Consider the following 16850-nt stretch of genomic DNA (forward strand, 5'->3'; position numbering starts at 1 on the left):
TGGAGACAGAGATAATGCACAAGTTTCCTCGTTCGACTCGTACAGGAAGGGAAGAGAAGGAGAGGGAGGGGAAGTGGTGTGTATGATGGAGACAGAGATAATGCACAAGTTTCCTCGTTCGACTCGTACAGGAAGGGAAGAGAAGGAGAGGGAGGGGAAGTGGTGTGTATGATGAAGACAGAGATAATGCACAAGTTTCCTCGTTCGACTCGCACAGGATTGTCCTCGTCTCTTACAGGCAATATCCACAGTTCATTTATTAAACAGCCGTAACTGCACACGCAGTAAAAGAACACACTGTAATTAAGACACACTTGTCAGTCAAGGAATCAACCAGATCGTTTCTCCTCTCGTCTCCTAATAGGAGTAACGTTATTTACAACGTTGCCGCTCCACGATTTTGTATTTCTTCACTCACAACATTCTAAATGGAATCAAATGCTGAACGAAGGAAACAATACTCCCTCCTCCTATTTCGATTCACAGTTCACAACGGTGTAGTAGTGACCTTTTCTCTCTGTTCAGGATGTGTGGTGTGTCGCGATCGACCTGGAAAGCTGTCTGTATTCTTGGTACAAGTTCACCTTCTCTTTGTACCGGGTTCATATAGTGGTTAACTTTTGGCAGAACAAACTCTACACTGCTTTCTGAGGCTGGGAAACGACCATGCGAAACTAACGAGAAACTTGAGCATTACCTCTGTCACCCTCTTACCCTCCCTACTTTGACACACAGCAAATACGGCAAGTTCGTCAATGGAATCATGCACCCGGAAGTAACAAAGTAACCTCATTTTCTCGATTGCATCATTGTTCCTAACATACCACACAGAGCATCCCTGATTTTTATTTTGTCAGTAGAGTTATGATTAGAGCCCAGATTTTTATGCATTAATAGGTTAGAATGCAAACTTACTGAAGCGAGTAGCAAGTATAGTCTACGTTCACAACGACTATGCTATGTGGGTTGCATAAACATTAGGGCTACCGCCGATCAGAACCCCTATAATTTATGTTACTCTTGCTACATTATGGAAGAGCGGGTGGCCGACACTCCCTGCTAACCAAATTAGTTTGCAATCTAACCTGTTACTGCATAAAAATCCGGGCTTTAGTTATGATACACCGTGTTTATTTAATGAGAAACTCTACGACTTTCCACACATTCTGGACTGTCACAACGAAAATGTTTAAGTACATAAAGAAAAATCTCACATATGAAGACCACATGAAAAGAACGGGCTAAGTCCAATTTATAACAGTTTCAGTTGAGCATTTTTTTTAACCTTCAAACGTGAAAACTTCCACACCTGCTCCCAAATCGTTTCCAAAATTCTACACAACACTCTGCTTGTATTGTTATCCAATCTATGCACTTGGTACATAATTACATTTTTTTATACAAATGGCTTTACGTCGCACCGGCACAGATAGTTCTTAATGCGAGATGAGAAAGAAGTGGCCGTGCCTTAATTAAGGTACAGCCCCAGCATTTGCCCCGTGTGAAAATGCGAAACCACGGAAAACCGTCTTCAGAGCTGCTGACAGTGTGATTCGAACCCACTATCTCCCGGATGCAAGCTCACAGTTGCGCGGCCCTAACCGCACGGCCAACTCGCCCGGCAATACATAATTACTATGGAAATTAGACACTGTGTGTATGTTTATCAGTCATTGTTTCTTCCTGTCTTTCTGTTCATTTTTCATTCAGATTGTTGTAATTCTAGAACTCATCCTTCTTTTCTTCTTCTGCTGAATGAACTGTCATGCCTGTGGATTAGGCCTTGTTTTGCGGTCAGACGCCCTTGCTGACACCAACCCTACGTAGGGGGATATATTAACTATTGCATGTTTCTGTGGTACTTAGTAGTGTGGGTAATGTGTGTGTATGAGAGAGTATTCGGGCAACCACAAACACCTAGTCCCTGAGCCAGGGGAATTAACGAGACGAAATTAAAGTCCCGGGACGACCAGGAATCGAACCCGGGACCTTCTGAAATGAAGGCCACGACGCTGACCATGCAGCTAGGAGCTGGACTGCTGCAGTTCCTGAACCAGTAAACCAAATTAGTTCATATTTTATTATCGAGTCATCAGAAACTTGGGAATGTGGCGCTATAAACAAAAAAATGGAAGGGGGCAGTGGAAAAGATAGTGCAGAGATTTTCGTGGATAAAGTAATTGAACAATATAATGTAACACTGGCAGTGTGAGCAGGCTGGACTAAACACGTTCTTTCCGTGTGGTCTTCAGATAAATAACTCCAAAAGTTCAAAGACTAATAAAGGAAACGTTAAAACACTGAAAATATTTAACAAGTCAAACTGCTGCACATTCGATCTTAGGATATTGACGGGAACTTCAAGGTAACTACTGAGGATAAAGATGCGATTTTAAAATAGACTAAGAACTCCGTAGAGTGGCGACTACCAAAAGATTTTTGTAAGCCAAATCTATTGCAGAAGTTTATAAAAAATCCACTTATTGTACCCCGTGTCCCTACCATTGAACTCTGGGTAACAGCAATTCGTTCGTTAGCGGAATTGACCAGACAATTCGCTCCACCAACTAAGAAGGACCATGCACCACCACCCACCAAATCAAGAAAGAGCTGTCAGTCTGTCAATCCTTCCGGTGTCCGGGCCTGGTGAGGTTTCCCATGTTGAGTTAACTTAAGGCACAGGCTCCACTCCTGGTGGCGTCCTTCCGTCAGTTCCTTTAAGTTTCAGCTTTGTAACCATACTTCGTCCAGAACTCAAAAGCTTTGGTTTCCCGGGAGCTGCCCGCCGAGTAATCCGAGGAACTTCGATGGATCACTAGCTGGTATCGTTTATGGTTAGAACTAGGGCGGTATCCGATCGTCTTCGAACCTCTAAATTTAGTTCTTGATTAATGAAAACATACTTGGCAAATGCTTTCAATTCGGCCCGTCTTATGACGGTCCAAGAGTTTCACCTGTAACGCCGCAATACGAATGCTTTCGCCGTTCCTATTAACCATTACTTCGGGTTTGGAAAAAGAACAAAATACAACCGAGGTCCTATTCCGTTATTCCATGCACACAGTATTCAGGGGCAGCACTCTAATTTGTTCGAAGTTCACGTGCCGGCCCACCTCGATACTGGATGAAGAGCACCACGGTAGCATTGAATCGGCGCCACTTACGGAGCGCGGGAACCGCACGTGGATGAATCATGGCGGCCGCGCGCTTCCGACTCGCCACCACCAGCAGGACGTCCCACGAACCATGCCAGACGAGCGATGAACCGACAGCGTGGGATACAAATCCAACTAACTGCAACAACTTTAATATACGCTATTGGAGCTGGAATTACCGTGGCTGCTGGCACCAGAGTTGCCGTCCAATGGATACTCGTTAAAGGATTTAAAGTGAACGCATTCCGATTTTGGGGCCTCGGATGAGTCCCGTATCGTTATTTTTCGTCGCTACTTCTCCGTGCCGGGAGTGGGTAATTTGCGTGCCTGCTGCCTTCCTTGGATGTGGTAGCCGTTCCTCAGACTTCCTCTCCGGAATCTAACCCTGATTCCCGTTACTCGTTACAACCATGGTAGGCGGATAACCTACCATCGACAGTTGATAAGGCAGACATTTGAAAAATACGTCGCCAGTACGAGGACCGTGCGATCACTCCAAAGTTATTCAGAGTCACCAAGGCAAACGGAGAGATTATGAAACAGCGAACACCATTTTAACCTTGTTGTATTGTTTATCCGCCTGATTGCAGCACTGTGGTTCCGAAACCGTCTACACAAAAGCTGGCGTTTCTGCATTGCCAGCTCAAGTTGCACCAGCCATCACAATCCATGTCCAACGGATAAATATCACAGTATATCATACATTTCGTATTAGCTTCATTAATCCAGGATTACAGGACCATGTTTACGGCTCTGGTAGCTTAGTGGATTGTTCAATGTTTCAAGTAACATTACTTTTACGTTTTATTACAACATAAACCCATGAATACCATCTCTCGTATAAATTAAGATCGTCGAAGCGGTGTTTTTACTCCCTGATCTATAAGTTGCAGTATGGGAGGCGCGCAGCCTGGACATGTTCGACCTGGCAAGCATCAGTCGCCAGTCTGAATCTCAGCTGTTGACATAGTGAGACAGTTATCATTGCAACACTCTGATTTCATCTTAATGGTCGTGTGAACAGTCATAACTCTCGCTATGGATGTACAGAAAATCCTAATGGTATTCAAGAAGTCCCGTATTACGATAGGAAGACTGGTGTTTGGTGTGCTGTTACTGCAAGACGAATAGTTGGGCATATTTCTTTCGAGACGACAGTAAATGCAGAGTGGTACCAAGATGACAGTTTGACACCGTTCTTCATCAGCTAACGGATGAAGAAAAAGCGCGTGGGTGGTTTCAACAGCATTCAGTCCCTTCTTACAATCTCGGAAGTGTTTGCAGACAGAGTGATCAGTGCTGGTCTATTTTCCTTTCGTTCTCCACATCTAACAGTGTATGACTTTTACTTGTGGGGTAAAGTGAAAAAGCTGTCGAACAAATCTTCACACATTGGAGGAAGTGAAAGAAAACATTACAGTGGCAGAACTCACTCACGTCAGCCAGAATGTGGTTACCAGATACAATACCTGTACAACCCAGGAAGGGCGACATTTCCAGCATCCTTTATAACGTAATACACGCTTAAAGTATCGCGGCCCTGTCACACTAGACTTGGATCATCATTTTCAATTTATTAAGAGGAAAACACTACCTATGGTAGGTGCATTCAACAGACTACGTAGAATGATTCCTGATTCTAACTTAAAGTGTGTCTACTATGCTTTAATTCATAGCCACCTGCAATACACTAATGTTATATGGAGTTGCTGCACTCAAGTTCAAATAGCAGAACTTCAAATTATTCAAAGTAAAGCAGACAGAGCTCTTTATAGTTTTCTATTCCTAAAGAACAGATAAATAATATACTCATCAACGAGCATTCTTCCGCTTAGGTTATCTATTGAATACTCTTTGGTAACACTTGCCTTCAAAATTAAACGTACTTTGGGTCGGGGAAAAATAAAACTCAAATTCATCAGAAATCTATCTATTCACGATCATGCAACGCGGCAATCTGGAAAGTTACATATCTCTAGAATGAATACACTTAAGTATGGAACTAATGCTGTATTGTATAGGCTTATGATAGCATTTAATTCCATTCCAGACTCCTTAAAAACTTGCACAATTTCAACAAGTTCAAAAGAAATATTAAGAAACATTTAAGGACACAATTTAATACTCTCGGGTTTAGCTGTTTAGATGAACTTATTAAGAGGTTTAATTTCGGGTTATATGGTTCTGTTCATATAAACTTATAAACACATAATTATATCCTTGAAAAATTTTCTATTTTAAGTTTAAATTATTATAAAGTTGTATCCGCTCCATATTATGAATCATTCAGTTTGTCTTTAATATTGTAACTCTGGCAGTTGTTCAATGTATTGTAATAAATAAATAAATAAATAAATAAATAAATAAATAAATAAACAAATAAACAAATAAATAAATAAATAAATAAATAAATACGGCTGAGGCAGCTGCTGCAGTGCAGAGTATTGTGCGTTCGATCTTAGTTTATATGAGACAGTCTGTACACACCTCTCATATATATTTCATAGAAAGACACGAAAACCAGAATAAGAGAACGTCAATGCATGGATCAAACATGGATGATTTGCGTCGCTAAGAATAAATATTATTTTTATTTTCTTTTTATTTCTTTGTTTCTTAATCTCTTTATCCTCCAGGGTTAGTTTTTCCTTCGGACTCAGCGAGGGATCCCACCTCCACCGCCTCAAGGGCAGCATCCTGGAGCATGAGACTTTGGGTCGAGGAATACAGCTGGGAAGGAGGACCAGTACTCCGTCCAGGTGGCCTCACCTGCCATGCTGAACAGGGAACTGGTGGGATGATGGAAAGTTTGGAAGGGATGGACAAGGAAGAGGGAAGGAAGCGGCCGTGGCATTAAGTTGGGTACCTTCCCGGCATTTGCCTGGAGGAGAAGTGGGAAACCACGGAAAACCACTTCGAGCATGGCTGAGGAGGGAATCGAACCCCCCTCTACTCAGCTAATCTTCAGAGACTGAGTGGACCCCGTTCCAGCGTCCTCGTATCACTGTTCTCTACGGAAAGCCGCATCAGGTTTTTTTTTCTATTTGCTTTACGTCACACCGACACAGATATGTCATGGCGACGACCAGTTGCTGCTAGACCCCTCCATCCAAGGACACAGTAGGTTGACGACATAACAAGACTTTGGGGAAAGCTTTTTTATAACATCAATAAAACAGCAAACCGCTTCACAGGATCCCTTAATAACCAAAACTTCAGGAGACCCATTTTCATCAAGTTAAATCAAACGACAATACTCACTACGGAAAAGAAGAGCAACTTAAGAGTTAGTTTTTTAATTAAGAAGTAACATCGACATGAAAAAGTCCTTTTCGAAAACTTTTTTAAAAATGAACAACTAAGAGAAACATTACACATCACATACGATTCAGATTATTTATTTTGAATAAATCAGTCTTTTTGATTCGAAGTCAAATGTACTTGTATACTAAATAAATAGGTTATCTTCCTCATCAATAAATATATAAGAATAATCATACTACGTCAACAACATGTCAGTATCATGCGGCAGATTCAAATTCGAAATGATGATTAATAGAGAAATGACACATTAAATCCCGTATTAAACATGTTAAAAGTAAAGTATTACCAATAATAACATGAAGACAATGAAAATGTATTACAATATTTAGCTTATTATTTAAGGTAGATTGAAAATCAACACTTTCTGAGTGCAAATCAAATATTATAATTAACTACAGCCCTAATAGGATCACTGTAAGGCCCCTTGATTTCATTCATGGTGTAAACCTAATAATAAAATGAATAAGAAGAACGTGGTAATAATTTTTCGTGACGTAATATTTGATCAATTTATAATAACGATGACTGGTAGTAGGAGATCAATTTCTACATCAAATATAAGAAAGATTACAGCAATTAAGAAGAATCATAAGGAGAAGGGGAGTCGTGCTGCAATTTTAGGGTCAAATCCGTTCTCGTATGAACAAAAGTTCAGTATACTACCAAATTTTTTACATCTATTTAAGTGAATAGGAAATTGTTTTCAATTAGGTTAGAACATAAGCATATTTATCTTCTCTTTCCATTTCACCGCTCCACTCAACCTTCCCCACATATTTCAATCTATTTAAATTAGTTTTGTTTTAAGTATAGCAAAGGTACTTTTTTAAGATGGTTTTATGAGAAGGAGAAAATTCCATTTAATTTCACCTAAGCAATGTTATGTAGCTGAAGGAATGAAACATGTTCTACAAATAATTAATTTTCTTAAAACATATATATAGGATCAAACCAGTGGAAGTTTACTTTGATTGATTTAGGGCCGGTATTATAATAGAGCTTTAAACTGTTGCTTCAGTTTAAACTTCGGTTTATCTGTTCGCGTATTATAAAACTTAATCTTAAGTTTATCTAGAGATTAATTTTACTGCCACTCATCTCCCGTTTAAACTGAAGTTTAAGAATACATAATCTTACAACATGGCAGAACGAATGGATCTCGAAGATATTTTTGAGGTGCTTGAAGAAGCGATGATGAAGAAGTGGTTTAAATTATTGAACTTCCACGGGCACCACCAGTTTTTTGAGCAAGGGCACGTCACTTTCATATATGGAACTAAACAGAGTTTTTAAATAGCTTTAGGCTTACAAAATAGACTGTCATAACCCCATTTCACCAAACTGGCGCTAGAATAAATCATGCAACGAAAAGGTAAGAATGTAAAAATGACTTTTTGAACTGTTTGAATGTCAAAGGTGTAAATTTTAGAAAATAAAGTAACTTCCTTCTATTTCAGAAATCATGCTGTAGAACCCCTCAGTCAGCTACTAATAGCTTTGCGGTTTTATGCCTCCGGTAGTACGTTTATTACAATGGGATATTTCAGAGGAATTCATAAGGCCACTGTTTCACGGACTATATAAACATTTCTTTACTAATTGCACAAGCAATTCTATTTCCTTACAAGGACAACGTTTGTTTTTATCCGCCATTTTACCTACAAGAAGTAAACAAAACATTATCAATAGTCATCTTTCCTCGCAAGCCACTGCTATCAAGATCGTATATTTCCTTCTTCACCTCAGTTTAACTTAGACCGGCCATTATGAGACTCAACATCGGTTTAAACTCAACTTACAGTTTAACTCAGTCTTTAGTTTAAACCTTCAAATGTACATAAGATTTGATAAGGGGAATGAAGCTGATTATTTGCAATGAATAGAATTATGTGTGTGTATTTACTGGATCATCCTGGAATTAATTAGAGTAGTAAAGCAGACTACTAATAACGACAATAAGTTTACCTGCTCGGCCACGACGTTGATCTTGAGACTGTAAGCTCCAAGCTCGCGGACCAGAAGCTCTTCGTACGTCATGTTGAAGGACACTCTACCGTACGCTTCCACGTTCATAGACACTCTGAACATATTGGAGTCGCGAGCACTGGAACACACATGACATTACATTGCCGATAAGAAGCCACTTTGGTAAAATATTCCAAGTCCTAAACAATAGCCAGCATACTAAGTAACTTCAACAATGGCTTCCACGGCTACAGACTTAAAAATCACGGGAATAGAACCAATTTTGGGGTAGTTAGGCCGTGTGTGTTTGCAGAGTTTCGCCCAGACGTGCCGTTTGTGCTCATCAGTTGGATTGGCACGCCCCTTCAAGACTCTGACAGGTCTGTGCGAAACTCAGAAAACGCGCACGGCCTAACCACCCAAAAGCTGGTTCTATTCCCGTGATTTTTATATTAAGTAACATCTGATGATGTGAACATTGTCAGATTAGGAAAGGCAGATTGTTGAGGAGATTTATTTTGATGATGATTATGATGATGATGAAGATGCTTTTTATTTAAAGGGGCCTAATATCTAGGTCATCGGTCTCTAATGCTACGAGGTGGTATGAAATTTAATAACAATACCATTTTAAAATGCATCCACTGACTACAATTCAAAGCAAAACCATGATCAGATAATTATTATGAATTTAAAATAATCAGCGGATCTAATTTTCAATGCCTTATTTCCTTACGAAATGATAGAACAAATAGATTAAAACAGAATAAATGAAATCATATATATCATTCGTTCTTTTTTACAACTTGTTTTGATGGTGATAGTGTTTGTTGTTTAAAGGGACTTGACATCTAGGTCATCGGCCCCTAGTGGTATGACATGTGATGACAATTTAAAAGTCCAAAACTCATGCACTAACCAAAATTTGAAACGTGATGATGAATGAATGGATGATTATGAATTTAAAATAATCACTGGATCCAACTAACAACACTGAAAGTTTAAAACTAGTCCAAAATCGATCAAGTGACTATATTTCAAAAAGACGACAGGCAGGGGATGCCGTGGTTGTATTCTTCGTCTACATCCCCACACGGGGTAGAGAAAGAGAGATAAAAATAAAAAATTAAGGTATTAGTCACTTCGAAAAATAACGGACGAAGAAAGTCAAGGGCCAAGAAGGGCGTGAAAATGAAAGACTCCCTAGGCCTCGAACGCTCTAATACCATCGGGGTCGGAAAGGAAGAAGAGTTGACCAAGAGAGGTCGAACAGGATAGATGACAGTGAGGAGCCTGGCACAAGTAAGAAGAAGCAATGCCAGGACTCAGCTAACAGTCTCGTGATCGCCAACCCACGCTCCCAAGTTCGGAGCCCCTGGAACCCCTCTTAGTCACCTCTTACGACAGGCAGCGGCCCCACCCACAAGGGGGGTTTAATTTGTTTTGCGTCATATCGACACAGGTAAGTCTAATGGTGACGATGGGATAGGAAAGGCCTACGAGTGTGAAGGAAGCGGCCGTGGCCTTAATTAAGGTACAGCCCCAGTATTTGCCTGGTGTGAAGATGGGAAACCACGGAAAACCATCTTAAGGGCAGGCAACAGTGGGGTTCGAACCCACCATCTCCCGAATGCATGCTTACAGTTACGGGCTCCTAACCGCACGTCCAACTCGCTCGGTATAAGGTATATCATTCAAAGTAGAAGTTAAAACAAAACTAACCAGAAGAGTGTCAAGAGAGTAAAACGTAAAACAAATAGAAAATACACTTTCATACACGATAAATACAGCGCACGATCCCTCATAAAACGGATGAAAAGGTCTGCTGACAACTCGTGATCTTACAAGATGACAGAGATGGCACTCGGAAGTTTTAGACTACGGCACAGGCCGTAAAGAAGTGTAGTACCACAGTAAGACGACCGCCTCAAGTATACATCGCGGTGGGGGGAGGTGTGCGTTGCTATACCGTAACCGATCCGAAGATAGATAGCAAGATTTATTAACCACCAACAGGCTATTCCCAATTACAGATGGTGTACTGCACCTATCATCTATTTCCTAATTTACAAATAATTACAAACTGCAATGTTAAGAATATTAACGTCTTACAATACTCCATAGAGATCTAAAATTTTTCCATATGTATTACTGCCTTTCGAATGGTGTTTTTATCAGAAGTGAAGCAATCCACAGATCTCCTAACACTGTTCAGTGCCCGCAGTGACTGTATTAACTACCAACTCCGGTGGTTTTCAGTTCTACACTTGATCTCATGAATGGTGACTCCTTGTCATGTGTTTCGTGCCGGAACATGAAGTGATGGTAGCTGCAGGAGCTCCGGACAATCTATGCTATTTGTTATGCATTTTACTGCGAACACTGCGTTAACACATTTGTGACGCAGCAGTAAATTCTCCACTTGCAGCAGTTGGCAAAACTCATCATAAAATGAAGACGTCATCTTAATTCCGAAGCCTCTGTAACTCACCCACTTCATAAATTTTACCTGCACTCTCTCCAGTGAGTCAAATAATATTGTTCGAATGATATCCAGATCTCGGTACAATATTCCAAACCTGACCTAATATAGGAAATATATACAGCTTGCAGGATTCGAACAGAAACAAAATTCCTGCAATTTCTCTTAACAAAACCCAAAATCCTAAGAGATTTCCTTGTTATAAAATCTATATGGACCTGGAAGGAGAGGCTATTTGTATTGCTTAGTGTGATACCTAAACCATTGATCACCGAGCTCGATAGCTGCAGTCGCTTAAGCGCGGCCAGTATCCAGTATTCGGGAGATAGTAGGTTCGAACCCCACTGTCGGCAGCCCTGAAAATGGTTTTCCGTGGTTTCCCATTTTCACACCAGGCAAATGCTGGGGCTGTACCTTAATTAAGGCCACGGCCGCTTCCTTCCCACTCCTAGCCCTTCCTTGTCCCATCGTCGCCATAAGACATATCTGTGTCGGTGCGACGTAAAGCAACTAGCAAAAAAAAAAAAAAAAAACATTGATCATATCGCCACGGTCTAAACATACACCATTTAAAGCATAATTGTACTCGACAGGGGATATCTTATCAGTTGTAACTCTTCGCTCTCCTCATCTTAACACTTGGGGAGACGAAAGTTAATACCTGGGGACACATGACTATAAATATAAACTATATGTGGCTTGCCCGCAAATTGCCACGTAAATAGAATCAATTATCATTCCATGGTTTCCCATTTCTCTATGTAATGTTTGGGCGCCAGCTTTACAGTTTTAAACAAAACTGTACAGCAAAATTTATATTTACTAGCATAGAGACTTATACTTAAATCACAGGGGTAGGATTTTAAATAATTAACCATTAAGTATCGCTTGAGAAAGAAAATTAACGCAATATAAAATAAAATGAATTTATTACACAAAAATGAGATGAATCGGAAAAGTTCCTTAAAGCCTGGAGGGATTTTAGAATTTACGTTACTGAAATTAACTGTTTCTTGTTTTATCTAATTGAGGCTCACCAATTACAGCTTCCGTTGAGGTCATCCGGATTCCGTGGTTACTCGTTCCCCTCTTCTCGTTGTAGAATTGACTCCATGGACATCCGTCCTTCCTTCTGTGATATGGTTTGGGCTATCTGGACTAGCACTCCCTAATTGCCTAGTCTTTAAATTAGACATTGGCCCTGCACTTATGAAAATTGATCACCGTTGATCGTAGGGGGAGAAAATTCACAGATATGAATTTTTCCATGTTAGCAGAAAACCTCAATCCAAATACACGTAGTTCTTCGTCCAGAATAATTACTGAATATATCACAAGCCGTAAGCTGGTTTCGTCTCACCCTGATCCGACAGCATCACAGCAGCTAAGTACTGTGTCGAAGCGACAACACACTGTACGAAAAATAACCACGTCTCGAAGCGACCACTCACTGTCTCAAAAATCAATAAAGTAATTGTGGTTCTGGTAGTGTCGTGAGTTGAGGGTTGCTCCGCGCTAGATAATATACCCGGGCTCTCCCCACTCTTGGTAACAGCTGAATACCAAATCTCTATACAACGAAGCATCTGATTCGTAGATCGCATTATCATCTCCCTCTCTTCATTCTTCACAAGTAAACAGTAGGCGTGGCGATGATGTAGATGCGTGGCTTGTTAGCCTCGCACGCGGGTCGATGTATACTACTTTGCTCATGGGTTAAACCCGTGAGTCATCCAACTTCCCCGCTTCAAGAATAACTTTTCCGTGTACACAAGTATGAGATGAAATGACACCAACTCTGTCTCAACATTGGGCATATATACAGTACATAATGAATTCCTATCCTACATAATATAATAATTTAAATAATAAATGATGTTCTAATATATACAATATGATTCCAAAAGCCTTACTTACACATGAAGTTAAATTAATATCTCATTATGAATAATTTCCGATGGCGGATAATCTTGATATCGAGTGATGTCGCGTAAAAGGATTGTACACTAATTTAATAGGGCTGGAGAAGCCTGGACGGCTACACTGTGTAGCTGATTACATTGCATTTCGAAACACAGACCTGCAACATCCACTTCTTACATCACTCGCTCAGACGAAGGGTATCTGATTCCAAAAGTTTTCAGATTCTATTACCTTAAATATTTCAAAATCATCATCGTATAACAGACACTTGCCCGACTGAAAGATAGAAGGCAAATTATTAATCACCAAAATGAAGGGGGCCTAGAATTGAACCTTGTGAAACATATTGTGTTGGGTGGTATGGAAAAGGTAGAAATCCTTCAGATTTTACTAGACAAGACCGAAGACTACACGATACCACTGCGTCTCTCCTAGAAACACAAAGGGAAGTCTTCTATGCCTTTGGAGTTCCTTTTATCGCCCTCAGCTTGTTATGAGAGGGATGACCTACAACTTCATCATCCAATGGGATATAATGAAATGCCTCAGCTGGGAACAAATATCACTGGCTGGAATCTTGTGAGACAACGGGGGCAACATGACTGCCTGCTTGGCATTTACTTTCCCATTTGTGTTCTTTAATATTGATATCAGCGAAGAAGGTGGTTGTTTTATGTCCTTGCCATAGATTTATAAGAATTGTGTGTGAAATGTAATTATTTTAGAACTGGAGTATTATCCTCCTGAGACCCAGACCATTTTTCGTTTGGTCAAATCAATATAAAAGTGTTTACTTCCCTAACAGTGCCTTGGTGGGTGATAGTGAAGTGAGAAGCATACGACACCAAGGTCAATGAATTTCCGAAAATTGGTAACACAAACTTTTGCTAAATTTTTAATTATTTAATTTTTAAAATATAAATATAAATAAATGATCCATATTTGAACAGTGTCGTTTTAAAGGACGCCAGGGATCAGGAGGTTAACTCAATATCCATATTATATTCCACAGCCGAGTATCCATAAAATTGATATTTAAGGTCCATTAAACTCTGTTAAAGGCGTGCTATGATCAAAAAAATAAATGCATTAATGTAAATATTAAACTTCGACGATGGCAAAATAATAATAATATTTATTTATTTATTTATTTATTTATTTATTTATTTATTTATTTATTTATTTATTTATTTATTTATTTATTTATTTATTTATTTATTTATTTATTTATTTATTTATTTATTTATTTATTTATTTATTTATTTATTTATTTATTTATTTATTTATTTATTTATTTATTTATTTATTTATTTATTTATTTATTTATTTATTTATTTATTTATTTATTTATTTATTTATTTATTTATTTATTTATTTATTTATTTATTTATTTATTTATTTATTTATTTATTTATTTATTTATTTATTTATTTATTTATTTATTTATTTATTTATTTATTTATTTATTTATTTATTTATTTATTTATTTATTTATTTATTTATTTATTTATTTATTTATTTATTTATTTATTTATTTATTTATTTATTTATTTATAGCTTTTTTAAATACGTTTGCAAATATGCAGTAGAATATTATACACTATCTTTTGCTATTATTTGCACCTGTAAAGCACTTGATGTGCTTATCTGCCGGTGAAGTTCTTTCATATGTGTATACATTGTTGCAATCTTTACTATTTACAACATTAATAAGGTTTGTACATTTAAATTAGCATTATAATTTTGTCCTGTGGTGTGGGTTTTTCTCAATCCCTGAAAGTATCATTCAAAATAGATAAGTCTATGGTACATTTTTCATTCATGAACAAATATTTAAACTGTAATTTTATTTTCTAGGATTGATAGTTTCACATTTTTAGTTAATATTTTGTTTGTAAGTGTGTCAATTCTGAGGGCAACCTGTTCAAATATTTAGGAACTACATACAGCTTGTAGTGTTCTGGATCCATATTTGTTGTAGTACCTGATGACCTCATAATAACTTCTATGCCTCATAATGAAAATAAAATAGTTTATCTAAAAACCTCCAAATATAACACTACAACACAGTAGTCAAACCGGAATGCCTACACGCGAGTGAATGTCTACAAGTTGAATAAATTACAAGTACTGAAAAGAAAAAATATAGAGAAAATACTCGGTCCGCTAAGAACTACAGAAATCAAGAAGTAATGATGCAATATACCGGAACATAGAAAGCATAACAGAAACAATGCGGAAGAGGCGATTGATATTTTTTGACATCTATACAGAATGAATGAGAACAGGTTAACCAAACAGATCTTCAAGTATCTTTGGAACAAGAAGTCAGGAACAACCTAGATTCATGAAATCAAGAAATATTTGGAAAGCAACAACATAAGAGAAGAAGAAGCAAGAGAGAGAGAAAGTCTTAGGAAGAAAGTATTAAAAGTGGAAGGATTCTAAGGTCGGCAGGGAAAGAAACGGGTTCAAAATGCTCCGAGGAGAGGAAATGGAGACATAGTTAGCAGGTGAAGGAGTATTGGAGGAAGAAGAAGTAACAACAAAGGATGAAGCATTAAAATTGTCACGTGGTCCCTTGAAGATCCTAACGGAGAAATAATAATAATGTTGATTTAATTTTTGCATTAAGCAACATAATGGAGGAAAGATGCGAATTCGCGAAGGATTTAGCGATAACATTTACAAATATTGAGAATATGTTTCCGTTTGTCGTAATTTTCTTTACCTAATTCTTTAATCAAATAAAACCGACAGTCCTTTCCTAACACACTGTGTTACTCACCTGAGTTCCACATGTCCAGCCGTCCTGCCGTGGATTATAGCATCTTCATATACTATTCGTGCCCTTCCTTTCTCCGTCACATAGCCTTTGTATACGGTTTGACCCGTTGTTCTGGAACAAAGAAATTAACTTTCATTTTAGCTCCTTATAAACTGGAATTTTGTAAAACCAAACACAATATGACAATAAGGAGAGAAAGGCTTCCTAAAGGGGCCCGTAGATATGCAATATTATTGCGAAATATTGGGGTTTGTGCAATATAATAACTGATAGTGTGTATTAAATATTGAAGGGTTGTGCAAAAATGTTTTAAATATATTGCGCAAATCGCAAAATACTGTGCCGTGTGTTGGCAATATTGTGCAATATCGCGTCCTCCCACAAGTTAGTATCAACAAGTGGGGGAGAACGTATCGTGATGGCAGACAAACAGGTGGTGAAAAAGCTTATTTTGGAGTTTATCGAAGTCTTCCGGCTCTATGGGACGTTAAGAGCTAAGATTACAGTAATCGCGTTAAAAAAAGGTGAACAGAACGAGCTGCTTATTAAGAAATATCGCGAAAAATACCCGAACGCCGACAAGCAAGAAGTTCTCTGCGTACAAACTCCGGAAGAAAGTGAAGTGGCTTCGTGATACAGAAAAGAGTGTTCACCAAACAAAATACCGGCATGGAATGACTATATATTGCCACGCATATTGTACGTCTATGACCGCTTTTGCACAATATATTGCACAATCAGCAATATTATCTCCACACGATTCTATTTATTGCACAATCCAAATTTTTGTGTAATAATATTGTATGTCTGTGGGCAGCTAACAATATATTGCACAATCAGTAATATTATCTCCACACGATTCTATTTATTGCACAAACCGGATTTTTGTGCAATAATATTGTATGTCTATGGGCAGCTAACAATATATTGCACAATCAGTAATATTATCTCCACACGATTCTATTTATTGCACAAACCGGATTTTTGTGCAATAATATTGTATGTCTGTGGGCAGCTAACAATATATTGCACAATCAGTAATATTATCTCCACACGATTCTATTTATTGCACAAACCGGATTTTTGTGCAATAATATTGTATTCTGTGGGCAGCTAACAAAGAAGTGAGAGGTATGTTGTAGAGCCAAAAGGGAATTAACAAAACTAAGGGTCAGAGAGGGAGAAATAACGAAAATCAGTGTCTACTCTGTGG

The 16850-nt window shown here is 38.4% G+C and overlaps 1 protein-coding gene across 2 annotated transcripts in view; it reads right to left on the reverse strand.

Annotated features, from left to right (window-relative positions):
* LOC136885288 (inter-alpha-trypsin inhibitor heavy chain H4) overlaps nucleotides 1–16850 on the reverse strand; it is a 347969-nt gene that overhangs the window by 297739 nt on the left and 33380 nt on the right. For both annotated transcript variants that reach the window (XM_067157795.2, XM_068230407.1), the window contains exons 3-4: nucleotides 15638–15748; nucleotides 8445–8583 (exon numbers count right to left, since the gene is read on the reverse strand). In XM_067157795.2, coding sequence (XP_067013896.2) covers nucleotides 8445–8583; nucleotides 15638–15748 — 250 coding nt within the window. The remainder of the gene's footprint in view (nucleotides 1–8444; nucleotides 8584–15637; nucleotides 15749–16850) is intronic.

Source organism: Anabrus simplex, chromosome 14, assembly GCF_040414725.1.
Source record: "Anabrus simplex isolate iqAnaSimp1 chromosome 14, ASM4041472v1, whole genome shotgun sequence".
NCBI classification, from domain to species: Eukaryota; Metazoa; Arthropoda; class Insecta; order Orthoptera; family Tettigoniidae; genus Anabrus; species Anabrus simplex.